The sequence below is a fragment of the Chiloscyllium punctatum genome, chromosome 5 (genome assembly GCF_047496795.1).
Source record: "Chiloscyllium punctatum isolate Juve2018m chromosome 5, sChiPun1.3, whole genome shotgun sequence".
Taxonomy (NCBI): domain Eukaryota; kingdom Metazoa; phylum Chordata; class Chondrichthyes; order Orectolobiformes; family Hemiscylliidae; genus Chiloscyllium; species Chiloscyllium punctatum.
In genome coordinates, this window is record NC_092743.1 from 90,070,624 (window position 1) to 90,098,117 (window position 27,494).

General features: G+C 41.8%; 1 protein-coding gene across 3 annotated transcripts in view; it reads left to right on the forward strand.

Annotated features, from left to right (window-relative positions):
- atp6v1c1a (ATPase H+ transporting V1 subunit C1a) overlaps positions 1 to 9,934 on the forward strand; it is an 89,168-nt gene extending 79,234 nt beyond the window's left edge. For all 3 annotated transcript variants that reach the window (XM_072570739.1, XM_072570738.1, XM_072570737.1), the window contains exons 12-13: positions 2,512 to 2,638; positions 8,414 to 9,934. In XM_072570739.1, the coding sequence (XP_072426840.1) occupies positions 2,512 to 2,638; positions 8,414 to 8,503 (217 nt within the window). In that variant the 3' untranslated portion in view covers positions 8,504 to 9,934. The remainder of the gene's footprint in view (positions 1 to 2,511; positions 2,639 to 8,413) is intronic.
- Positions 9,935 to 27,494: the final 17,560 nt, after the last annotated feature.

Genomic DNA, 27,494 nt, shown 5'->3' on the forward strand with positions numbered 1-27,494 from the left:
TCCAATTTGTGAAGCCTATTTGAAAATAAATTGCAACAAACTCTTTAACTGAAACCCAAATCGAGTACAATCTGTAATGGGTAATCAGCATCATTGGTTTTTGATCACTTTACCAAAGTTTATTCCATTAAAGCAGTGGGACAACAGGGGTCATTCAGGTATGTAATTACAAGTTGACAGAAATCTGCATTATTTGGGTTGAAAAATCATGATAACTTTAGCAAAGAAATAATTTTCTGGGTAAATGCTTGTAATAGCTTAAAGTTTTAAAAGAAAATTACACACCAAATTTCTACCTCTTCAACTTTGACTCTGGTTGACTTTTGATTTTTTTTTTGGGTTAGTTCATTAGATAGTTCACAGTTTTATCTTTATCTGTGTGAATTCCCTCCTAAGTTATGATTTCATCAAGCTACTGACTGAAATCTGTTCTTGGCTATAATGGTCACAATGAATTGTAGATGAGCATTCATTTATGCTCATAAAAGGGCACTTAGATTTGCATATGGACAAAAGGACAAGTGTCTTTGTTTTGTACTCCATGATAAGTAATTGATTCACAGTGTACTTTTAGTGGAATAAAGCCTTTTGGGTTCAGTTCTCAGATTGAAAATGATGGGTTTCTATCAGTCAAAAGGTGCTTCAGTGTGATTCATGATTGCTAAGGAATTCCTGGGATATTATATTTGTTTAGATTGAGGATGAAAATATCTGTGTAGGAAAGCAACATTGATTTAATGTAAAGCCTCAGTAAGTATGAAGTTGTTATTTTAGGGCTGAAGTATTATAGCTACAGTGTATTCTAAACATTTGTTTGCAAACAGAAACAAAGCTTCACATTTACCTTAACAGTGGCCTCAATTTTGAATGAACACGTGTAACTTATATATAAAAAAGTGTAACAGTTTGAGGGTTATCAAGGTCCAATTATAATATTTCAACCCATGAAGAGACACATGTACAAGATTATTCTCATAAAAGGATAGTTTTTAATGTGACTGATTTTACTAAACTAAATGTATTTTTATCTAGTTTCTGATTGTGAAAAGTGGTTACCACAAAAACTAGGTCTGAAGAATCTTAGGCTGCTCAAGCACCTGCCAAGTACTCATTTATAGTTGACTTTGCTTGAGCACATTGTTTTCATGACAATGTTAAGAGTGCAGAAGAGAGGAGAAAAAAAGCCATCAGACCTCAGCAAAAGCATGGTCTTAAGTCCTGAGAATTTTTAAGAAATAAGTATTTCAAGTCATTACCTTTTAAATTAATACATATATATTTTTAAAGTCTGACCGCAGTTAAATGTCAGTTAACTTAGTGGTCTTGTAAAGAAGTGGAATGCACTGCTTGAGATGTGTTAGAACCTACTTCACTCATGTTTTTGAAAGCACCTGAAGAGAGACTTTGCAGGATGTATGGGGAAAGAAACTTTCTTTTGTAGAGAGCTTGCATCGACTCAGTGGACTGAATGGATACAGCAGGGGAGGAGACAATTCAATGATTCAGTGTTGGCTTTCTGTCTCAGATCAGCTATCTGCACCCCTCAGTCTCTTAATCAACTCTGATGTAGATTGATCTGAGACGTGATCTGAAGTTTTCAAATTTTGGAAAAGAGCAGGAATACACACCTTTTGGCTGTGGAAGCCACGCGTATCATCAAACAGTGAGAAACTACTTGTGGAATGTAAATGCTATTCTGAGGATGAGGAAAAATGTCGATCTTTGGAGTTTCACGTAATGTGAAAAGATCTGTACAATAAACTACTTTGTTTCACTATTTCAAAAAAAAAAATTGAGTCCTGTACTGAAAGGATGTGCATGCAGAACAAAAGCAAAATTTTCATGTGTGGTATAATTTGATATATACGACAGACAGGCAGCAGCTCCAATGACAGCTGACAATTTATTGGTAAGATGAAAAATTTAGGGAAATGTAAACATTGCAAGCAGCTTTATGGTCTGGTCTGATTCTCAAGTGTACTTCCTTACCAATTCATAGCCAATCATTTATTTATCAATGTACTTAAACAATGTTACGGAAATCTTGATTTTGAAACACCAAGTATCTGAACTTGATACTATAAACACTTTCAGTAACAACCTGTGCACAGTTAATTTAATTACAGAACAGCAAGCAACTCAAACAATGCACAGAGCTGAGCTGCATCATACTCAAGTCGGGGAAAAAAAACATTTCAAGTATCACTTTACATAGGAATCTTATTGCATAGGCATTTTCCAATGGAGAATGCATGACTGTTCACAAAGGAAATTTAGTAATTCTTTGGGAGAAATTGAGCTCTGCTCAATGTGCACCTTTTTAGGTTTGCTTCAGTTTTACAATTTTTAAAATATTGTGAATAATTTGAAACTTCATATAAAGGGTTGATTAATATTTAAAGTACAAGTAACACATCTCCATGTGCATCGCACAGCATTTTTCCCTTTAATGTCGAAGAAATATTGCAAATATTTTTGTAACTTTTTTTTTGTCTTGCCTTTTGTATCCAGATATGGTTTGCCAGTGAATTTTCAAGCAATGCTTTTACAACCCAACAAAAAGATGATGAAGAAGCTTCGAGAGGTTCTCAATGATCTATACAAACACTTGGACAGCAGTGCAGCTGCCATCATTGATGTAAGTATATGCATGACATTTGTGGTTGATGTATTAGTTGGTGCTACCAATGAAGCAGCAAACTTAGATTTTCTAGCTACACATCTTCACATAGATACATAATGAGTACATAGACTGGGAATTGATCCTTGTGCTGTGCTGATTTCATTGATACTACTTTATTGCTAGAAACTTATCCTTCAAGCGGATCATTCAGGAGGCTAATAGGGTAATTGAGAGGAGTTACCGGCAGTTGGTCACTCCTGAGGCTCAGGATAAGGATAGATGGGTTACAATCGGGGGGAGGAAAGGGGACAGACAGACAGTGCAGGGATCCCCTGTAGACATTCCCCTCAGCAATGAGTATATCGTTTTGGATACTGCTGGTGGGGGATGACCTACCAGAGGAAAGCCATAGTGGTCAGTTCTCTGGCACTGAGCCTGACACTGTGGCCCAGAAAGGAAGGGGGAAGAACAGAAAAGCACTAGTGGTAGGAGACTCGATTGTTAGGAAAATTGACAGGAGATTTTGTGGTCAGGATCGGGATTCCCAGAAGGTTTGTTGCCTCCCTGGTGGCAGGGTCCGGGACATCTCCGATTGGGTGTGTAAGATTCTGAAAGGGGAGGGCGAACAGCCAGAAATCGTGTTACATATTGGCACCAATGATATAGCCAGGAAAAGGATCGAGGATATAAAAAGTGATTTCAGGGAGTTAGGGTGGAAGCTGCAGAGCAGGGTGAACAGAGTAGTGTTCTCTGGTTTACTACCGGTGCCACGAGATAGTGAGGCGAGGAACAGGGAGCGGGCACAGTTTAACATGTGACTGCTCATCTGGTGTAGGAGGGAGGGCTTCAGATATGTAGATAATTGGGATGCCTTCTGGGGAAGGTGGGACCTGTACATGAAGGACAGGTTGCACCTGAACTGGAAAGGGACCAATGTCCTGAGTGGAAGGTTTGCTTGAGTTGTTCAGGAGTGTTTAAACTAGTATGGCAGGGATGTGGGAACCTGAGCTATATACCGGTGGTGAGAGTTGATGGAGATGAGGCAATAGCAAGAGGTAGCGCAGCCAGTGGGAAGAAATTTCCTGGGAAAGAACCAAGGGATCGGTTAAAGTGTGTTTGCTTTAATGCAAGGAGGATCAGGGACAAAAGTGGTGAGCTTAGAGCATGGATCAGTACCTGGTGCTATGATTAGATTAGATTAGATTACTTACAGTGAGGAAACAGGGCCTTTGGCCCAACAAGTCCACACCGCCCCGCCGAAGCGTAACCCACCCATACCCCTACATCTACATCTACCCCATACCTAACACTACGGGCAATTTAGCATGGCCAATTCACCTGACCTGCACATTTTTTGGACTGTGGGAGGAAACCGGAGCACCCGGAGGAAACCCACGCAGACACAGGGAGAACGTGCAAACTCCACACAGTCACTCGCCTGAGGCGGGTATTGAACCCAGGTCTCTGGCGCTGTGAGGCAGCAGTGCTAACCACCGTGCCACCGTCCCTTTAAAAAGAATAGGGAGGGGGGAAAAAGAGGAGGGGGTGTAGCACTGCTAATCAGTGGGTATCACAGCTACAGAAGTTACCATTGTCGAGGAGGGTCTGCCTACTGAGTCAGTATGGGTGGAAATTAGGAACAGTAAGGGAGCAGTCACCTCATTAGGGGTTTACTACAGGCCCCCCAATAGCAGCAGGGAGATTGAAGAAAGCATAGGTCGGCAGATTTTGGAAAAGTGTGAATGTAGTAGGGTTGTTGTAATGGGTGACTTTATATTGATTGGAACCTCCTTCGAGCAGATGGTTTGGAAGGAGCTGTTTTTGTAAGGTGTGTTCAGGAGGGTTTCCTGACTCAGTACATTGACAGGCCGACGAGGGAAGAGGCCATTTTGGATTTGGTGCTCGGCAATGAGCCAGGGCAGGTGTCAGATCTTGTGGTGGGAGAGCATTTTGGGGATAGTGACCACAACTGCCTCACATTCTACATAGCTATGGAGAAGGAGAGAAGCAGGCACAATGGGAGGATGTTTAATTGGGGAAAAGGAAACTATGATACTATCAGACGTGCGTTGGGAAGCATGGACTGGGAGCAATTGTTCCATGGAAAGGGCACTATAGGCATGTGCAGACTGTTTAAGGAACAGTTGCGAGTGATGCACAAATGTGTTCCTCTGAGACAGACAAGAAGGGGTAAGATAAAGGAACCTTGGATGATGAGAGCGGAGGAGCTTCTTGTCAAAAGAAAGAAGGCAGCTTTTGCCCGAAACATCGATTTCGCTGCTCATTGGATGCTGCCTGAACTGCTGTGCTCTTCCAGCACCACTAATCCAGTATTTGGTTTTCAGCGTCTGCAGTCATTGTTTTTACCTTGATAGCATAGGGAACTTGTGTATAGAGTCTGAGGTGGTAGGGGAAGCCCTAAATGAGTTTTTTGCTTCTGTCTTTACTAAAGAAAAGGACCTTGTAGTGAATGAAACCATTGAGGAGCAGGTAAGCATGTTGGAATGGATAGAGATTGAGGAAGCTGAGGTGTTGAAAATTTTGACAAACATTAAAATTGACAAGTCGCCAGGGCCAGACCAGATTTGTCCTCGGCTGCTTTGGGAAGGGAGAAATATGATTGCTTCGCCACTTGCGAAGCTCTTTCCATCCTCACTCTCCACCGGCGTTGTACCGGAGGACTGGAGGGAGGCAAATGTAATTCCTCTCCAAGAAAGGAAATAGGGAAATCCCCGGCAATTACAGACCAGTCAGTCTCAAGTCTGTCATCTGCAAGGTGTTAGGAAGGATTCTGAGGGATAGGATTTATGACCATCTGGAAGAGCATGGCATGATTAAAGGCAGTCAGCACGGCTTTGTGAGGGGCAGGTCATGCCTCACAAATCTTGGAGTTCTTTGAGGATGTTATTAGATAGGTTGATGAGGGTTGAGTGGTGGATGTTGTGTATATGGACTTCAGTAAGGCATTTGATAAGGTTCCCCATGGTTGGCTCGTTCAGGAGGAATGGGATACAGGGAAATCTAGCTGTCTGGATACAGAATTGGCTGGTCGACAGAAGAGAGCGAGTGGTAGTGGAAGAAAAATATTCTGCCTGGAAGTCAGTGGTGAGTGGTGTTCCACAGGGCTGTGTTCTTGGGCCTCTACTCTTTGTAATTTTTATTAATGACTTGGATGAGGAGATTGAAGGATGGGTTAGCAAGTTTGCAGATGAGACAAAAGTTGGAGGTGTCGTCTTGTAGGCTGCAGTGTGACATTGATAGGATGCAGAGATGGGCTGAGAGGAGGCAGATGGAGTTCAACCTGGATAAATGCGAGGTGATGCATTTTGGAAGGTCGAACTTGAAAGTTGAGTACAGGATTAAAGACAGAATTCTTGGCAGTATGGAGGAACAGTGGGATCTTGGTGTGCAGGTACATAGATCTCTTAAAATTGCCACCCAGGTGGACAGGGTTGTTAAGAAAGCATATGGTGTTTTGGCTTTCATTAACAGGGGGATTGAGTTTAAGAGCTGTGAGATCTTGGCGGCACAGTGGTTAGCCTCACAGCGCCAGAGACCCGGGTTCAATTCCTGCCTCAGGCGACTGACTGTGTGGAGTTTGCACATCCTCCCAGTGTCTGCGTGGGTTTCCTCCCACAGTCCAAAGATATGCAGGTCAGGTGAATTGGCCATGCTAAATTGCCCGTAGTGTTAGGTAAGGGGTAAATGTAGGGGTATGGGTGGGTTGCGCTTCATTGGGTCGGTGTGGACTTGTTGGGCCAAAGGGCCTGTTTCCACCCTGTAGTGTAATCTAATCTAATCTTGTTGCAGCTCTATAAAACTTTGGTTAGACCTCACTTGGAATACTGTGTCCAGTTCTGGTTGCCCTATTATAGGAAAGATTCAGAGGAGGTTTACCAGGATGCTACCTGGAATGGAGGGCTTATTTTACAAAGAGAGGTTGACTGAGCTTGGACTTTTTTCATTGGAAAAAGGAAGAGTGGGGACCTAATTGAGGTGTACAAGATAATGAGAGGCATAGATAGAGTTGATAGCCAGAAACTTTTTCCCAGGGCACGAGGGGTCATAGTTTTAAATTGTTTGGTGGAAAGTATAGAGGGGATGTCAGAGGCGGGTTCTTTATGCAAAGAGTTGAGAGAGCATGGAATACGTTGCCAGCATCAGTTGTGGAAGCGAGGTCATTGTGGATATTTAAGCGACTGCTGGACATGCATATGGTCACAGAAATTTGAGAGTTCGTACATTTGGTTTACCTCACATGAGGATCAATGGTCGGCACAACATTGTGGACTGAAACCTGTTCTGTGCTGTACTGTTCTATGTTCTAAGTTGATGACCCACTGTGAGAAGAAAATATCTCCTGATGTTTCACTTAGCTCTTTGATGCTATACTTTATATAAATGTGCCTTAGCACGACATTGGCTTGGCCTTCATTACTTTTAAAACCATAAATCTCTCAAGGCCATGCTGTTCGAGAATTAAAATCTGTTTCTAAGCCAATTTAAATAATTAAGGCCTTTCAAACTGGTTAAATTTAGAGGCCCCTTCTGAACTTTTTACCCACTGTGTAAGTGGATGAAAAAGCAAAACATTCTAAATGAAGCCAAACTAAGAGTTTGTATGCTAACATGCTAGTGTGACCTGGACATCCCAACAATGATCCTTAAGATGATTCTGTAATCCCATGTTTGTATTTCTCCTATCTAAGCGACATGGTGGCTCAGTGGTTAGCACTGCCCCTTCACTGTGCCGGAGACCTGGGTTCAATTCCAGTCTCGGGTGACTGTGCAAACTAAACACAGACATTCTCCCTGTATCATCTTGGCTTTCATGTGTAGGTTAGGTGGATTAACCATGGAAAATGCAGGGTTATGGTGATGGGGGGGCAGAGGTGAGTCTGTGTGGGATGCTCTTCGGAGGGGTGATGTGTACCTGATGGGCTGAATAGCCTGCTTCCGCACTATAGGAATTCTATCTTCTGAATGTAGGCCAATGATTACAGCTGAGAGACAAGGCTACCCACAAGCCAGTCAATAGTTTTATTTTAAAATATTTGACTGCACAATAGTTTTGCAGTTTTTTACATCAGAAAAAAGGCCCTGCACCATGATAATCTGAGCTTGATATTATAAACATTAACAGGATGTTATAGCTAACAGACTCTTCTACCCATCTCCCCAGACTCTTTCTGTCCCCATCTCCCAAATTTAGACATGTCTTTTTGAAAATTAGCATAAGGAAATGCAGTTGTGATTTAAGTTTTGCAAATTTCTTTGGAAATTCCCTTCAAAAACTCAGACATGCTCCCGTTAAACTCTTTCCTCGCTGCTAGTCACCCACCAGTACCTTTCAGGGCAAAAATATTTAGAGATGGTTTCCGCATCTCTTAAAGAACAGATATGTTACAATCAGAGCAACACTTCAATGGTGCAACACTTCCTTGCATCTCTTGTATAAAATCTCTCCTCCTGGAAGTTGCTTGAAGTATGAACATTTGTTGTGTAGTAGAGATTGCAATCATTGACATGAGAATTACTTTGTTTGATTAAGATGGTATTTATTTTACACTGCCTTTGGAGCAGTATTCCATGTAGCTGATTGAAACTTGAATAAAGTACTCAAAATATGTGGTGACTGTCTAATGTTTATCTTACGTAAACTGCAGATTGAAAGATTTATATATTCTGGTGCCTGTGACATTGTCTGAAATTGAGCAGATCATTTAAATTTAAAAACTTAAAATTTACAGAATAATGCAGATGCTAATTAGTCTTCAACTCCTTTTGCAGGCTGCCATGGACATACCAGGTCTAAGTCAACAGGAATACTATCCTTATGTGTATTACAAGATTGACTGCAATCTGCTTGAGTTCAAATAGATACTAATACAATTTTCTCAAGCCTTGGCTTGTAGAGTATGGGTTACAGTAGTAATGGACAGATGCCTGCTTGTCCCTTAATTTCCTCTAAGTCTGGGTTAACTGGTGTTTGCTTACTCAGTCCTCAAATGGTGCAGTCCTGTGTTCTGTCTGCTGCTGTTTCCTTTAAAAACATGTATTGATGTACTTTTTTTAACCAATCAGGTATTGAATTATGTGCTGCAATAATCTGGATCTATATTTATGAAACAAATGAATTATTTAAAAGCAAAAGAAAAAGTCATTTGTGAAGTGCTGTGTGGTAAACTGCATTGGTGTCAATATTCCTGAAAGACCTTGTTTACAACTGTATATTAATAGTGCAAAAGAGTTTGTATCATTTCACCTATTTACTTGTGTTTGATACATAGAATTTTAAATAGTCACTGGTCATAACCAATCGTGTTTATTGAAAAAGTGTGTGAGATGTACAGGGTCAGTACTAATGTTTTAAACATGACTCCAATGTGTAAAACCTCTACTTTCATGATTTAGCAAGCTATAAAGATATGGAATAAATGTAAAAGCCACGAGAATCAAGTCTCTTTCAATGTTGAGTAATTTTATAACTTTAAACAAAGATGAATACTACAGGAATGTTCTGTTTAAATTTCAGCTAAGTTTATTTAGTTTAACATATAATTTGTGATCACTGGTTTAAGTGACAACTCTAGTGCAAGCAGAACTTGAATATTACTACTTTATCATTTGCAAGTTGTTTCTGCTGAGCAATTAGAACTCCTCTTGGGTGAAGGAAATAACCTTACATAATGACATTTCTACAAGTATTGTCTTTGAGATATCAAATTTTAGTTAGGTTTGGATTCACAAGAGTAACACCAATTTGGAATTCTGCAGACCTCATTTGTGTTAATTAGGCCAGTTAGTTTCAGTCCTCAGCAAAGGTTTACTGGGTTGGTTCCTGAGATGAGAGGGTTGTCATATATTGAGGGTCTGAGTAATTTTGTCTTAGACTGCAGAATTTAGAAGAATTGAAACATGCAAGATTTTGAAGGGGTTTGAAAGATCCGAGAGATCATTTCCTTGGCTGGAGATATAGTCTTGAGATATGGAAGTAATTATTTAGATGAGAAGGTTCTTTATTCCAAAGGTTGTGAATCTTTGGAATTCCTTAACCCAAAGATGGATGTTCTATTGTTTTATTTTCACAAGATTGAGAAAGATTTTTGGTGTCTCAAGGAATTGATGGATTATGCGGAACAGGCTGGAAAGTAGAGTTGAGAAGATCAGTGATGATCACATTGAGCAGCAAAGCAGAGTCAAGGGGGTCATATGGACTGCTGCTATTCCTTATTCTCATGCACATTGTTGGGAGATGGGAATAGATTATTTTTAACCTGTAATGTTAAAATAAATATGCCAATTCACTAACTTGTCTGCTGTGAATTACATACTTGTGATCTTTACCATTTTCCTTACCATCCCCTTTATATGCCATTGTTTTTTGTTCTGTTGCTATCCCTCTGTAGCGACGACATTTTGATACTTATTTTCCCTTGTTCTTAGTTGTTTTGCCAGTGCTATTTTTAACTGTTTGCCATCCTTGCAGTAGTGCAGATAAGCTGCATTAAAAAGCATATACCGTGACCCTTTTAGTAAATGCTAATATTAATTTGATCTACTTTACGAAACAATTAGAATCTAAGAATGAGTATTGAAACAATTCCTTAACATTAAATTGTTATCCACAGAATGAATTTGTTATTTTTGGTTCAATTGGATGACGTTTGGTTCAATTGGTTCAACGTTTTGAGTTAAAGACCCAATTTAACTCAAAGCATCGTGGGTAATCAATGACAATACTGTGTGTAGCACTGAAGGAATGCTTCATTGTTAGAAGTGGTATGTGGATGCTATATTAAACTGAGGCCCTGTTTGCTTCCTTCGGTGGATATAAAAAGATCCTATGGCACTTGTTGAAGATGAGCATAGTCACCAGTGGTGTGGCAAATACTTACCTCGCAATCAACATCTCAAAAGCCTCTACCTGTATTCACCTATCCCTACCTCACCACTCTGCCCCTCTCCCCACCCAAAATCCTCCCCCCAACCCACTTTATCCACAACTCCCCTTACACCCACCCCTAGCCCTAAGGAAGGGTTATGTCCGAACGTTGACTTCTCCACCTCCTGATGCTGCCTGGCTTGCTGTGTTCTTCCAGCCTCCTGCTTGTCCACCAAAATTATCTCAAAACAAAATACTGCAGACTGCTGGAAATCTAACATAAAATCAAAAACTGGAAGGGACTGGCAACGTCTGTGGAGAAATAGTTATTATTTTGTTTTAAAACACTTAACTTTCACATTTTGAGAAAACAGGTCAACTCTGCTGAGAGAAAAGCCAACAAGACAGACAAGATGTGGGTTTGGAAGACATTGTTCATGCTCTGAAGTTGTTAAAATCCTTGATGGATCCTCAACTGTAAATTTGCATTGAGTTTTGCTGGAACACTGCAACAGCCTTGGCTGGAAATAATATCATGCGGTTAACATTGGAACACATGCTCTCTACATTAAGTTCAAAATTAAATTTTCAAAACCTATATTGGCAGTGGTTCCTTCGAAAATACTAACCAGCAGTATTCATAGGTCCTTGCAGTTTCTCAATTTTCTAACTGCTCACTCATGTTTTTGATCCTTATAGTTTGAATTTATTGCTGTGAGCTAAACAACAAAGAATGACCCAAAGACTTTAAATTAATGGATTTCATGTTCTAAAAGGAGATTTGGGAAAAGAGTTATTTTGTCTATTTGTGCTGTTCCATTTGTCTTTCCTGTTTGTTCCATTTCTCTGTCTCACTTTCTTGCTTCTTTCCTTATTTCATTCCTGACTCTGGGTTCAGTGATTAGGGGCAGCATGGTAGTTTGGTGGTTAGCACTGCTATCTTACAGTGCCAGGGACCTGAGTTCAATTTCACTCTCTGGTTACTGTGAGTATGTTGTTGGCCCATTCTCCCTCGTTTGTATGGAGTTTTTCTGGATGCTCTGGTTTCCTCCCACTGTTCAAACGTGCAGGTTAGGTGAATTGGCTATGGAAAATTACCTATAGTGTCCAAGGATATGCATGCTGTGGATTAGCCATGGGAAATGTAGGTTTACAAGGATAGCGTAGAGGGGTGAATCTGGGTGGAATGCTTTTTGGAGAGTTGGTGTGGACTTGATGAGCCAAATGGCCTGCTCCTGCACTGTGGGGTTCTGTGATTCTAAGTTTCTTAATTCCACTTGGCTTAAATAATGGTCTTAAATGGCTGCCAAAAACTTAAGTGAAAGTAACTTCAGCAGAAGTAAGATTCATATGACTATCGTAAGCCTGCTAATACAACTATGTATGCATGCATTTCTCAATGTCCTCTTTCAAAGAACAGTGAAAAAGTACTGGTATTCACAATCATTTACAGTTACAAATGACGCATTCATACAGCACAGAAAAAGCCCTTCAGCCCGTTAGATCTGCACTGACAATAAGTATTACTAAAGGTACACTAATCCCAATTTCCTGCACATGTCCTATATCCTTGGATTTATGATATTTGAAGTGCTCATCCAAATTTTTTTTAAAGGTGGTAAGGTTGCTCAGGTAATACATTCCAGATTACCTGATTTTCCTAAATCTCTGAATCTTCTGTCCCTTATCCTAAAGCACCGTGGGCAGCATGGTGGATCAGTGGTTGGCACTGCTGCCTCACAACACAAGGGACCCAGAATAGATCCACCCTCTGTGTGGAGTTTGCACATTTTCCTTATGTCTGCATGGATTTCCTCCCACTGTCCTGTACAAGTTAGGTGGATTGCCTAGGCTAGATTGCCCATAAGTGTCCAGGGATGTGTATGTTAGGTGGATTAGCCATGGGTAATGCAGAGTTTCAGGGATAGGGTAGGTTAAGTGGATCTGTGTTGGTGTGGATTGGCGGGATTATATAATTCATCTATGACCTCTCAACCAAGAGGGAAAAGCTACTCTGTAACAACCCTGTCCATACCCCTCATCTTATAGATCTTAACCCCTGGTACCCCCTCAGTCTTCTCTGGTGTAAAGCAGACAATCCTAATCTCTTTTATTGCTCAGTTTCTCCATCCCAGGCAACATCCTGGTGAACCTCCTCAGTACCCTCTCTAGTGCTATCATACTATCTAGTGACCATACTATCTAGTGACCAGAACTACATACAGTACTTCAGTTGTGGCATAACCAATGCTCTGTACAGCTCCAACACTACCTGATAACCAATGCCATGACTGAAAGCAAATATCCCATATGCTACTTTAACTATCCTATCCATGAGCTCTGCCGACTTTGGGAAATCAGTGAATAATTATCCCAAGATCGCTCTGTTCCTCTAAGCTACTCAGTGTTCTGCCATTCATTAAGTGCTCCCTCATCTTGTTTGTTCTCCCAAAATGCATCATTGCACTTATCAGGGTAAAATATCATCTGTTACTGGTCTGCCCATCTGACCAACCCGTCTAAATCTTCCTGTAACCTACAACCATCTTCCCTATTAGCCACTCTACTACAATTTATTTACAAATTTGTCATTTTGTGTATAACAAACAACAATGGTCCCAGTACCATTCCTTGTACACCACTGGACACTGGTCTCCAGTCACTCAAACAACCTTCTACCACTATGTGACCTATGATTAAGCCAGTTTCTGATCCATCTTGCCAAATTGCCCTCAATTCAATGTGCTTTAACCTTCTTAACTAATCTACCAGGTGGGACCTTGTCAAAATCTTTGCTAAAATCCATATAAACTACGTCAATTGAACTTCCCTCCACCACACACAATCACATCTTCAAATATTTCCAACCAATTTGTATGGCTTGACCTCACTCCGACAAAGCTGTGCTGACTATCTCTGATTAACCCTGCATTTTTCCAAGTAGGTATTCATTCACTCCTTCAGAATTTTATCCAATAGTTTCCCTACCTCTGAGGGATACACTGGTCTGCAATTTCCTGGTTCATCTCTATCAGCCTTCATGAAAAGAAAAATTATGTTTGTCATCCTCCAGTCCTCTGGAACTTCCCCAGTGGCCAGAAAGGAATTGAAAAAAGTGTCAGAGCTCCTGCTTTGCCTCCCACAGCAGCTTAGGTTACAATCCATCTGGTCCAGGGAAGCTCCACAGATCCTCCAATGCCTCCCAATTTCCTAAGTCAAACTGTGCAAGTTTGTCAGTCCCTCTTCCTAAAATCTGTACCTTCATTCACCTTTCAGTCTGAAGACCAAAGCAAAATATTTGTTTACCACCCTTCCAATATCCTGCGGTTTCAGAGGGAGGTTGCCCCTTCGATCGCTAATGGGCCCTCCCTGTGACCTGGTTTGCCTCTTGCCTTTCATATATTTGGAAAATATCATAGCATTCTGTCTAACCCGGTTTGCTCTTCTAATTCTTTCCCCAAGTACTCTCCTGCACCTTCTATGTTTCCTCTAGGGCTGCAACTGAATAACCCCTAACCTCACCCTCACCCAACATTTGTCTGGCTTCTTTCCACAGAATCAATTCCAGCATTGTGCTGACCCTTGTTGGGCCTGCTACATATTGATACAAAAACACTCCCCTGGATGCATCCCTTTAAACCCTTAACACCGACTATCCCAATTTATTTTGGCAAAATTGAAATCCCCTAGTATAATTACTCAATTAATTCTCTTAAACACCTCTAAACTATCTACATATTTGTTCCTCCATTTTCCACAGACTCTTTGGGGCCTATAATTCACTCCCAGAAAAATCACTGCCTCCTTAACATTCCTACATTCTACCCACAAAGCTTCATTTGAGGACCCTTCCAAAATATCACGTCTCCTTACTGCAGTAATTGTTTCCTTGATTAATAGTGCTATACCACCACTCCTCTTACACCCTCCTCTGTCTCACCTAAAGATCTGATACCCTGGAATAGTAAGTTGTTAGTCTAGCCCTTCCCTCAACCATGTTTCTGTGATGGCGACCGTATCATTCTTCCATGTGTTAATCTATTAACTCATCAGTCTTACCTATTATACTTCTGGCATAAGAGTAAGGACAATCCAGCCTTGTCTTTCTCTCTTGGCACTCAACATCGCTGAATTCACTGTAACATGCTTCCTGTGCTGTAGCATGACGTGTCTCTGACATATACATTGTCAACAAGTAAAAGTTAACCATGAACAAAACTAAATTTTATTCTGTCCTACTTTTATCAGTCTCTGCAGATCCATTTCATCCAAAGAGTTCATATCTTGTAATTACATGCCTGAAAGTTATTTGTCTGCTTTCCTCTGGTCCCTGGAATGAAGTTTCTTCTCTGGAGCTATCGTTTCAATAGTAGGTCCTTGCTCAAAGCAAGACATTTATATTTAACATTCAGTGTCACTGAGTTGATGACTTTAGAGTATGTCCAGCTGTTGTTGCTTTTTTCTGATTGAGAGATTTAAGTGAGAATTGCATCTTATTTTGTGCCCAAGTGCCACTGCAAATCCAAAGTGCATGTGCATCAAGGTTCACACTGACACATCAGACAAGAAATTTGATAATAGTTCATGAATATATTGTTCACTCATGCATTCACGTTGTTGCACAGTTTTCACATCTGTTGCTTGTGGTATCTGTTACAGCTCTCACTTTGCCAGGATCTGGGAAAAGACCTTTTACTGTCAGTACTTGATCTATGTAGTTTCCTTTAGGTGTATTCAATTGCATCTTTTTCTTCTGTTTGTTTCATATCATGTTTTTTCTTCTGTGATGACTCCCTCTTCTGCTTTGACTTGCTTACAATCGGCTTTGCAAATTTCTTAATTTATCATCTCACCTTGGTGTGTAATTTGATGGCGATTATCCCCCCTCTCACATAGTGTTTAAGAGTATTGGAATGTATGGTTCAGTTCTGTGCCCTGGGCATGCACTGGGCCTTTATGCACACTGCATGCTTGCAAGGTCAATGTACACAATGCACATCTGTGGTCCTGTGACCACTGTTTGGTCAAGATATTCATGTACACTGCAAGGTCCTTATTCTCACTGCATATGCCCTGGGGTGGGATGACCAGTGCTGAAGGCACAGGGGGTGCGGTTAAGGGAATACGCTGAGGAGGGGGCAGAGCTGAAAGGCGATGCAATCTCCAGGAGCTGCCTATGATCTGCTGGCTCCATTCCATGGTCCTCCAGAGCTGACCACTTACTCAGAGGAGTCTTCCAGCCTTGACCCTGATCCCATTGCCCTGCCTCCTTCAAAGATGTGACCTCCAAATCAGGCCCTTCAAGGAAGAGATGGTGAAGTATGTGGAGGGTTGAAGAGAGCTGGTGGGGAGAAGTGAGAGATCAAGGGGATGGGGTTTGAAGTGAGGGAAGGGAAGCAGGATTGGAGTGTATGAGTCAGGAGGAGGAGAAGCAGAGGGTGTGAAGTGAAGGGGGCAGGAGTGGACTACTAATGGTAGGAGTGGATGAAGGGTGGAGCTGAGGTCAGTAAGGGAAGAGTGTAAAGATTCTATACATTTTTCTGTATTTTTGAATTGTGAATTGCACTGGGAAATAAATCGATTTGATTGTTGAAGGATTGCTGCATTTTTTAACAGCGAGTTGTCTGACACTCAACATAAATGCTGCTTACACTTTCCTTTGTTCAAACTGAGGGGAAAGGCTAGTTACAGATAACTGGAACCAGGGGGCTGTGTATGAGTTAAGCTTTGGCTGGCGGCATGTAGCTGAATTGTGACGAGTTGCCAATGACAAAGGCCTCATGCCGATCTGCCTATGAACTACTATATGGTGGGGGGCTTATAAGCGGGTTAGTTTAACTGTTGGAGTTATATGTTGACAGTTCATAATTGTTTATCTGAAGTTGGAATCTATTTATTTGCAATAAATAGGAATTCTTGTTAAGTACAGAAACATGGTCCATGCATTCGGTCAACCTGAGTCTAAAGAACTGAGATAAATTGGGGGTTCTGTGAACTTCTGTGACAAATTTGATCTCCAATGTGTTAAAGTACAGCTTTATTTGAGATGCTGAGATCTTTGGGCAATAGTTATTAGGAGAATTTTGGTGTAGGTTTGCTTTGTTTCCTGTTGTAATGCAGACTGGGGCAAAGTCTGGAAGCACTGGTCTAAGTGAGGCTGGTGTGAAATGCCTTTCCCGACTGCTTTATCAGAAGCATTAGTCACCATCATCAGGGGAGATTCTCAAGACACTTACTTTCTTGTAGTTTTATTGTTAATCATAAAGTAAGTGCAAAAAGAACAACATCTGCAGCATTGAAGGTCACTCCCACAAGTGAGACTTTATTCCTTGCAATGTGGAGTAGGACTTTAAAGCACCAAACCTGGTAATGTTGTGTTCTCTAGAGTTAAAACTGAAATCCTTATTAATTCCACAATTAGATCAATAAACGGTGGACCTTTTGTATTCTCCACATTTGATAATGGAAGAGTTAATACCACCACCTCAACTATAAACTGCAAATCATTATTTCTATAAAAAAGGCAGCAAAAACAGATTTACATCAGATTTTAAATAAAGACTAAAGTGCTGGAAAAACTCAGCACGTCTGGCAGCATCTGTGGAGTGGGAAACAAAGTTCATGGTTGAGTCCAATATGACTCCTCTTCAGAAGAGATTGGATTTTACCCAATAGATAATGTTAAGTGAAACTTTGTTGACTCCCCTATTAATACCTAATCTGAATCAGTAACCTTAATGTGATATAATGCTGTATAAGCTACTTCCTATCCACATACCTTTTTAGTGACTTGCCATTTGATTTACATGATTCTCCTGTGTTTTATTATGGGTTGCAAGTTACACCAACTTGACCTAGGTTTACTAATATTAACTAAGAATGTAATTCTTACTTTCCAGACTGATTTCTATATAATTAGTACTTTTTTTAGATTAGATTACTTGCAGTGTGGAAACAGGCCCTTCGGCCCAACAAGTCCACACCGCCCTGCCGAAGCGCAACCCACCCATACCCCTACATCTACCCCTTACCTAACCTACGGGCAATTTAGCATGGCCAATTCACCTGACCTGCACATCTTTGGACTGTGGGAGGAAACCGGAGGAAACCCACGCAGACACAGGGAGAACGTGCAAACTCCACACAGTCAGTCGCCTGAGGCAGGAATTGAACTCGGGTCTCTGGCACTGTGAGGCAGCAGTGCTTACCACTGTGCCACCGTGCCACCCACAATTTCTTGGTGAGCATAATATTAGAGTGTCATACTTACACATTTAAGTGTCAGACTGTCAAACTAGCAAAATATATAGTTTCCTGATTGTGTAAAACTGACCAAACAACACTGAGAAGGTCAAGTTAGCTCTGCTGATTGGTACATTTGTTGCTGCTTTGAAGTTGCAAAGTGAAATCCAGTCATAGAGTCATAGAGATATACAGCACTAAAACAGACCCTTCAGTCCAACTCGTTCATGCCGACTAGATATCCCAACCGATTATAGTCCCACTTGCAGCACCCTGTCCATGTCCCTCCAAACCTTTCCTATTCATATACCCATCTAGATGCCTTTTAAATGTTGCAATTGTATTCGCCTCCACCACTTCCTCTGGCAGCTCATTCCATACACGCACCCTCTGTGTGAAAACGTCCCTTAGATCTTTTTTCTACCTTTTTCCCCTCTCACCCTAAATCCATGCCCTCTAGTTCTGGCATCCCCCCATCCCGGGGAAAAGACTTTGTCTATTTATCCTATCCATGCCTCTCATGATTTTATAAACCTCTATAAGGTCATCCCTCAGCCTCCGGCGCTCCAGGGAAAACAGCCCTAGCCTATTCAACCTCTCCCTATAGCTCAAATCCTCCAACCCTGGCAACACCCTTGTAAATCTTTTCTGAACCCTTTCAAGTTTCACAATATCTTTCCGATAGGAAGGAGACCAGAATTACATGCAATGTTCCAAAAGTCACCTAACCAATGTCCTGGACAATATGACCTCCCAACTCTTGTACTCAATACTCTGACCAATAAAGGAAAGCATATCAAACGCCTTCTTCACTATCATAGCTAAAACATGCAACTCCACTTTCAAGGAGCTATGAACCTGCATTCCAAGGTCATTTTGTTCAGAAGCACTCCTTAGGACTTTACCGTTAAGTGTATAAGGCCTGCTAAGATTTGCTTTCCCAAAATGCAGCACCTCGCGTTTATCTGAATTAAACTCCATCTGCCACTCCTCAGCCCATTGGCCCATCTGGCCCAGATCCCATTGTGATCTGAGATAACCTTTCTTGCTGTCCACCACACCTCCAATTTTGGTGTAATCTTCAAACTTACTACCTATACCTCCTATATTCACATTCAAACAGTTTATGTAAATGTTGAAAAGGAGTGGACCCAGCACCGATCCTTGTGGCACTCCACTGGTCACAGGCCTCCAGTCTGAAAAACAACCCTCCGCCACCACCCTCTGTCTTCTACCTTTGAGCCAGGTCTGTATCTAAATGACTAGAACTCACTGTATTCCATGAGATCTAACCTTGCTCACCAGTCTCCCATGGGGAACCTTGTCGAACTCCTTAAGTCCATATAGAACACATCTATTCCTCTGCTCTCATCAATCCACCTTGTTACTTCTTCAAAAAGCTCGATCAGGTTAGCAAGACATGATTTCCCACACACAAAGCCATGTTGACTATCAGTCCTTGCCTTTCCAAATACACGTACATTCTGTCCCTCAGGATTCCCTCCAACAGCTTACCCACAACTGACATAAGGCTCACCGGCCTATAGTTCCCTGGCTTGTCCTTACCAATTTTCTTAAATAGTGGCACCACATTAGCCAACCTCCAGTCTTCTGGCACATCACCTGTGACTATCAATGATACAAATATCTCAGCAAGAGGCCAGCAATCACTTCTCTAGCTTCTCACGGAGTTCTAGGGTACACCTGATCAGGTCCTTGGGATTTAAACACTATTATATATTTCAAGACATCCACCACTTCCTCCTCTGTAATATGGACATTTTTCAAGATTTCCCTACATTCCATATCTTTCATATCCTTTTCCACAGTAAATACTTATGCAAAATACTCGTTTCGCATCTCCTGTGGCTCTGCACAAAGGCCACCTTGCTGATCTTAGGATGACTCTATTCTCTCCCTAGTTACCCTTTTGTCCTTAATGTATTTGTAAAAACCCTTTGGATTCTCCTTAACTCTCTTTGCCAAAGCTATCTCATGTTCCCTTTTTGCCCTCCTGATTTCTCTCTTAAGTATACTCTTACTGCCTTTATACTCCAAGGATTCACTTGATCTATCCGGTCCATATGCTTCCTTTTTCTTAATCAAATTCTTTAGTCATCCAGCATTCCTTACACCTATCAGCCTTTCCTTTCGCCCTAACAGGAATATACTGTCTTTGGATTCTCGTTACCTCACTTCTGAAGGCTTCCCATTTTCCAGCTGTCCTTTTACCTGTGAACTTCTGCCCCCAGTTAGCTTTTGAAAGTTCTTGCCTAATACCATCAAAATTAGCCTTCCTCCAATTTAGAACTTCAACTTTTAGATTTGGTCTACCCTTTTCCATCACTATTTTAAAACTAATAGAATTATGATCGCTGGCCCCAAAGTGCTCCCCCACTGATACCTCAGTCACCTGCCCTGCCTTATTTCTCAAAACTGGGTCAAGGTTTGCACCTTCTCTTGTAAAAACATCCACATACTGAATCGGAACATTTTCTTGTACACACTTAACAAATTCCTCTCCATCTAAATCCTTAACACTATGGCAGTCCGAGTCCATGTTTGGAAAGTTACAATCCCCTCCATAACCACCCTATTATTCTTACAGATCACTGAGATCTCCTTACAAATTTGTCTCTCAATTTCCTGCTGACTATTAAGGGGTCTATAATACAATCCCAATAAGGTGATCATCCCTTTCTTATTTCAGTGCCACCCAAATAACTTCCCTGCATGTATTTCCAGAAATATGCTCCCTCAGTATGGCTGTAACACTATCCCTTATCAAAAAAGTCACTCCCCCTTCTTTCTTGCCTCCCTTTCTGTCCTTCCTGTAGCATTTATATCCTTTGAACATGAAGCTCCCAGTCCTGTCCATCCCTGAGGCACATTTCTGTAATTGCTATGATATCCCAGTCCCATGTTTCTAACTATGCTGAGTTCATCTGTCTTCCCTATTGGGCCTCTTGCAGTTTAACTTATCAGACCTACGTTGATCTCTGCTTTGTCCCTGCCTGCTCTGACTGTTTGACTCGCTTCTTTTACCAACTGTACCAGTCTCCGATTGATCTCTTTCCTCAGTATCTCCCTTGGTCCCACTGACCCCACCTTACTCGTTTAAACCCTCCTGAGCAGCTCTCGCAAATCTCCCTGCCAATATATTAGTCCCCTTCCAACCCTTTCCAGTTCAGGTGCAATCTGTCCTCCTTGTACAGGTCACTTCTACTCTCGAACAGATTCCAAAGATCCAAAAATGTGAATCCTTCTCCCATTCACCAGCTCCTCAGCCCTGCTCTAACCTCCTATTCCTCCTCTCACTAGCTCGTAGCACCGGGAGTAAAAATCAGCCAATTCCATTGTGGAATTGCGAACAAAATAATTCTAAGGCTCCCTCAGCTTCTCATTGAGAGCAGAATACAGGCTTATCGATCTCTTGACTAACGCAATCTGGCAGGGTGGGGGAATCCCTTGAAAAGTGGAGCCAATGCAGGAGTAGAGGTGGGCAAACTCCTGGATGAGTAGGACACCTGCTTGGGCCACGGGGTCATTTTGATGGACCAGCTAATTCTGAAACAATTCAATAGCCGGCCACATTGCAAACCTGTTCCCTTTTTTATGCCTATCCCTGCTTTTTATTACACCATTCCCACTGATAAGCTATTCTATCACAAAACAAAACTTGAATTGAATTTATTGTCATGTGTTCCAAGGCACAGTGCAAAGATTTGTCTTGTGAGCAATACAGGCAGATCACAGAGTTAAGTAGCATAGATAAGTAAATAGTAGGTAAACAGCGGCAAAAACAAAAACACAGGTACAGGCGTGAGTCCATTAAGTATTTTAACAACAGTAGGATAGAAACTGTTTCAAAACCGGCTGGTGCGTGTGTTCAGGCTTCTGTACCTTCTCCCCAATGGTAGAGGTTGTAGAAAAACATTGCCAGGATGGGATGGATCTTTGAGAATGCTCGCGGCCTTTCCTTGACCACTGGCATGGTAGATGGATTCTGTAGATGGGAGGTTGGCCTTTGTGATTGTCTGGGCTGAGTTCACCACTCTCTAACTTCCCTATGTACTATCAGTACCCTTGTCTTTAAGTCAAGATTAGTGTAGTGCTGGAAAAGCACAGCAGGTCAGGCAGCATCCGAGGAGCAGGAAAATCGATGTTTCGGGCAAAAGCTTCAGAAATGAGCCTGGGAGCCTCTGGAGTGGAGAGATAAATGGGAGGGGGTGGGACTGGGGAGAAGGTAGCTGAGAGTGCAATAGGTGGGTGGAAGTAGGGTGAAGGTGATAGGTCAGAGAGGAGGGTGGAGCGAATAGGTGGGAAGGAGCTTTGGCAGGTAGGACAGGTCATGAGGACGGTGCTGAGCTGGAAGGTTGGAACTGGGATAAGTGGGGGGAGGGGAAATGAGGAAACTGGTGCAGTCCACATTGATGCCCTGGGGTTGGAGGGTCCTGAGGCGGAAGATGAGGCATTCTTCCTCCAGGCATCAGGTGGTAAGGGAGTGGCGATGGAGATGGCCCAGGACCTGCATGTCCTTGGCAGACTGGGAGGGGGAGTTGAAATGTTTAGCCACTGGACAGTGAAGTTGATTGGTGCGGGTGTCCGGGAGATGTTTTCTGAAGCACTCTGAGAGAAGGCATTCGATGCTGTACCTTGAAAGAGATCATGTAGTTTCCTGGATCCTTCCCCATTAAAAACCTTCCATGTTTCAAATGAAACAAAAAGAAATGAAGCATTCTAATTATGTCGCTCCTCCCACAATCACTAGCATCTCAAACCGCTGTGCAGTCAATACAGAGTAGTCACTAATGTTGGGAATGCAACAGTCAGTTTACACAGAGTAAGATCTCACAACAGCAATTTGAATATAACAAGGTAATCAACCTGCTGCTTCTGAAGAAGTTATATTGGACTTAAAGACAGTCTCTATTTCTGTCTTCACAGGAGCTGCCAGACTTGTGTTTCTTCAGCATTCTCCATGATTGTTTCCGATTTCCAGCATCCACAGTATATTGCTTTTAATCCATTTTTCTGTGGTGCTGATCTTTAGCTAAATACCCCATCTGTTCTTTGATTTAGTGGCAAGGAATCTTTTATGTTCACCTGAGAGGACAGATAGAGTCTTGGCTTATCATTTCCTTTGAAAGAGGACACTGCAGACAGGACATTAACTGGTGAGTCACTCATTATTCTCAAGGAATGAGAATTGAATTTGAAACCTTCTGACTCAAAGAGGCAAGCATCCGATCAAGAAGCAGCTGACACAATCCTATTTCTTTTTAGTCCAGGAGCTATCCCTTAAATCGGTCATGATGCATTGGAAAAAGCCTAAAATTCCCCTGAACAAACGCTGATTTTCAGGTTCTAATCTCTTCCTAGCTGCCCCAGCAAAAGAAACAGTTTGTTACTACCTACGCTGTCAAATCTTAGTCCATCTGATAGTTTGTGCTTTAAGATTAATGTATTCATCAGGACAGACATTGAGCTTTACCAACTTGTTGCCTCAGTTACAGATTTGAAAACAAATCAGGTTAGATATTTAAAATATATTAATGTTAAGTTGTCTTAGTTTATTTCCAAGGTTACAGGCCTAAGACCATCAGCAAACTATGTACAGCAAATTTGTTTATACTGTGCTGGCTGCATATTGACCAGTTATTTTCGATTCTGTGCATCAATTGTCCAAGTTTAGAATTTTTGAAACAAAGCATTGCAAATATGTCATAGGTCAATTAGCATTGGGGTGGCATAGTGGCTCAGTGGTTAGCACTGCTGCCTCACAGCACCAGGGTCCCTGGTTCGATGCCAGCCTTAGGCGACTGTGGAGTTTGTACATTCTCCCCGTATCTGCGTGGGTTTCCTCCGGTTTCCTCCCACAGTCCAAAGATGTGCAGGCCAGGTGAATTGGCCATGCTAAATTGCCTACAGTGTCAGGTGCATTAGTCAGAGGGAAATGGGTCTGGGTGGGTTATTCTTCAGAGGGTCGGTGTGGACTGATTGGGCTGAAGGACCTGTTTCCACACTGTAGGGAATCTAATCAGTGTCTCCTTATGACATTTCCAGTTTTAATTTGGATTTTCAGCATTTGGAGCTTTTCAAATTTCTCGCCTATGCTCAGCATGGAGGAGCAGGAGTTTCAGCTGCCCGAAGCAAACATGCCAATGACTCAAAAACAAAAGACTGTCCTGCGCTTTTACATCTGCCAGGCTGCACCTTACCACCAGAGGGTGCTGCTGGACTGTGGAAAAGACTGACTTGCTTACTACTAGCTGTCCTTTTTCCCAAAAGTAGGCATTACTTATTTTTAACAAACTAATGAAGTCTTATTCCATCAGATACTTTGTGGTTTAATTTTTGGTAGGGTAGATAATGAGAAGCTGTTAACTTTTGCTGGGGGAACTCAGAACAAGAGGGTGAAACCTTAAAATCGGGCGTGGTGTTAGGAATCACACAAGGTTGTGGAAATCTTAGCTCTCTGCCCAAAACTCTGTTGAGGCTGGGGGTGTGGTCTTTGAAAAATTCCAAATCTAAATTTCATCAATTGTTTTGAGGCAAGGGCATTAAAGGATATGGAAAAAAGATAAGTGGAGTTGAGGTTGAGGGGCAGAACAGGTTTGAGTGGCTGAATGGGCTACTCTTGTTCCTTGGGTTAGCAACTCTGGTTGGATATATGTATGTAATTGCTTAAAATGGGAGGGAGGCAGAAGACAGCAACCCCTAGGCCAGTTCACCTGACCTCAGTCGTGGGTAAGGTTTTAGAGACCTTTATTAAGGATGACATTGCAGAGTATTTGCAAGTGTGTGACAAAATAGGGCTTCATCAGCGTGGCTTCATCAAATCTGTTAGAATTCTTTAAGGAAGTAACAAACAAGTTACATAAAAAGAGCCAGTGGATGTGATTTCAGAAGGCTTATGACAAAGTACTTCACAGGAGGCTGCTAAATAAGAGAATAGCTAATGGCATTAGGGGAAAGGTACTGGCATGGATAGAGGATTGGCTGACTGGCAGAAAGCAGAGACCAGGGATAAAGGAGTGATGAGAGTTCCCCAGGGGTGAGTATTAGCACCATAACTATTCACGTTATACATTTGTGATCTGGATGAAGGAACTAAGAGCATTGTTGCTCAGTTTGCAGATGACACAAAGGTAAGTGGAGGGGCAGGTGGTCGAGAGTGTGGTGCTGGAAAAGCACAGCAGGTTAGGCAGCATCCGAGGAGCAGGAAAATCGATGTTACGGGCAAAAGCCCTTCGTCAGGTAGTGTTGAGGAATCAGGAAGACTACAAAAGGACTTGGAATGGCTAGGAGAGTGGGCAAAGAAGTAACAGATGGAATGTAATGTATGAGGTTAAGAACTTTGGTGGGAAGAAAAGGTGTAGACGATTTTTTAAATGAAGAAAGACTTTGGAAATCTGATGCACAAAGAGACTTAACAGAATCCTGAACTAGCACTTCAAATGTCAATATGCAGCTTCAGTTGGCAGTTAGGAAGGAAAATGCAATGTTAACACTCATTTCAAAAGAGGTAGAATACAAGAACAGATATGTACTGCTGAGGGTGTATAAGCTCTGGTCTGACCAAATTTAGAATATTATGAGCAGTTTTGGGCCCGATAGCCACAGAAGGATGTGTTAGCATTGAATGGTGTCCAGAGGAAGTTTGCAAGAAATTTCCTGGGGCTGAAGGGCTTGTCTTATGAGGTATGGTTGAAGACTCTGGGTCTGTACCTGATGGAGTTTAGAAAGATGGGAGTGTGTTGGAGACTCATTGAAACTTACAGAATACTGAGAGGCCTGGATCGAGTGAACATGAAGAAAATGTTTCTACTAGTAGGAGAGACTAGGACCTGAAGACATAGCCTGAGACTGAAGGGATGACACTTTAGAACTGTGTTAAAAATCACACAACACCAGGTTACAGTTCAACAGATTTAATTGGAAGTACTATAGCTAATTTGCAATAAGTTCTGTGTCTTATGATCCTGCTCCGCAGTTACCTGATGAAGGAGCAGCGCTCAGAAAGCTAGTGCTTCCAATTAAACCTTTTGGACAATAGCCTGATGTTGTATGATTTTTAACTTTGTCCACTTCAGTCCAACCCTGGCACCTCCAAATCATCTCTTTAGAACTGAGATAAGGAGAAATTTCTTTAGCCAGAGAGTGGCGAATCTGTGGAATTCATTGCCGCAGAAGGCTGTGGAGACCAAGTCATTGAGTGTCTTTAAGACCGATAGGTTATTGATTAGTAAGGGGATCAAGGGTTTTAGGGAGAAAGTAGGAGAATGGGATGAGAAATTGATTGAATGGTAGAGAGGATGTGATGGGCTGAATGGCCTAATTCTGCTCTTATATCTTATGGAACGTCTGATTGCTGAACTTCTGTTCAAATGACACATGCCTGCAATTTGCCAAAGTTACTAGAAGCCAACAGTATTTTATTTTTCAGGTGAAAGGTATTGAAATGCAGAGCTGAAGGACTCTGTTATGCAGAGTTAGATACTCTATCACAGCCTGTACCTGTATAATTTCAACACTATCCTCTACCTGACAATGTAGAAGGTTGCCAGGCAAATTGCACCCCACACATAGAGAATCCACCCAACTTGGCAAGTTGGCCTAATAGCCTCTTCTCAATCAAAAATATAATGATGGAAGGACTCATCAACATTGCCAGTTAGTAACAACTAAATGAATGATAATTTCCTCACTTGACAGTCATTTGGTTCCACCAGAACCATTAGTACTGACTGCATCTTTTAAAAAGAAGCATTTTAATCAACCTATTAAATAATGTTGTTATATACATGGGGAACAGGTTGGACTTGAACCTAGGCCTCCTGGCTCAGAGGTAGCAACAATACCTCTACACCACAACAGCCAAGTACTTAGTCTCATTGCAGTGCATCAGATCATAGACATGCTCCACATTTAACATCCCAGAGGCAGGGGCTAAGAATTAAACCCGAAGATAATTGCTGGAAAGAATCTCAGTGCATTCCTCCCTTCTGGGAATAAAGCAATAATTTCAAAGCTAACCAAAAGAAATTGTTTGATTGTTTGGTGCAGGTGCCATTAAATCATAGTCACCAGCTTAATTCTCAAAACTTCAAATTGGATTCTTGAGGTGAAAACGTTAACCAAGTCTTTATACCTAAAACAAATCCAGCAACTTACTTTTCAAGTTTCATCAACAAAATGTCAATGTACCTGAAATTTGCAAACAATGTAGTTTCTGATTTCAATTGTGTTAAAACATGAAGGAAGATACAAAGAAGTGTACAAGGATTGATAGCTAGGTCAGCAAACTTGCATATACACGGTGATGCCCATATCCATGGAATCATTTTCACTCACCTGTGGCTTACCACGGCCGGAACATAGGGAACATTCCAGCACCAGGGACCAAGAGGCTGCCGGGAAGGTACATTTCCCATTCGCTCCTATCTGCGGTTTTTGGTTTCCGTGGTAGGTCCTGGAACGTAACCCTCCTGTGGGTATGGAGGGGGTGGGTGTGGATGACTGCTTCTGCTTAAATTCCTTTAGAAATGGTTGTTTGAATTCTAAAAATGCTGAAGATCAACGGGTCAGCAGCATCATGGAGAGAAAGCCAGCTAATGTTTTGAGTCTGATGAAGGATCATCTAGATTCACAACATTAGCTTGCTCTCTCTCCATTGATGCTGCCTGATCTGCTGTGATATCCAGCATTTGTTGTTTTCGTTACAGATTCCAGCATTTGCAG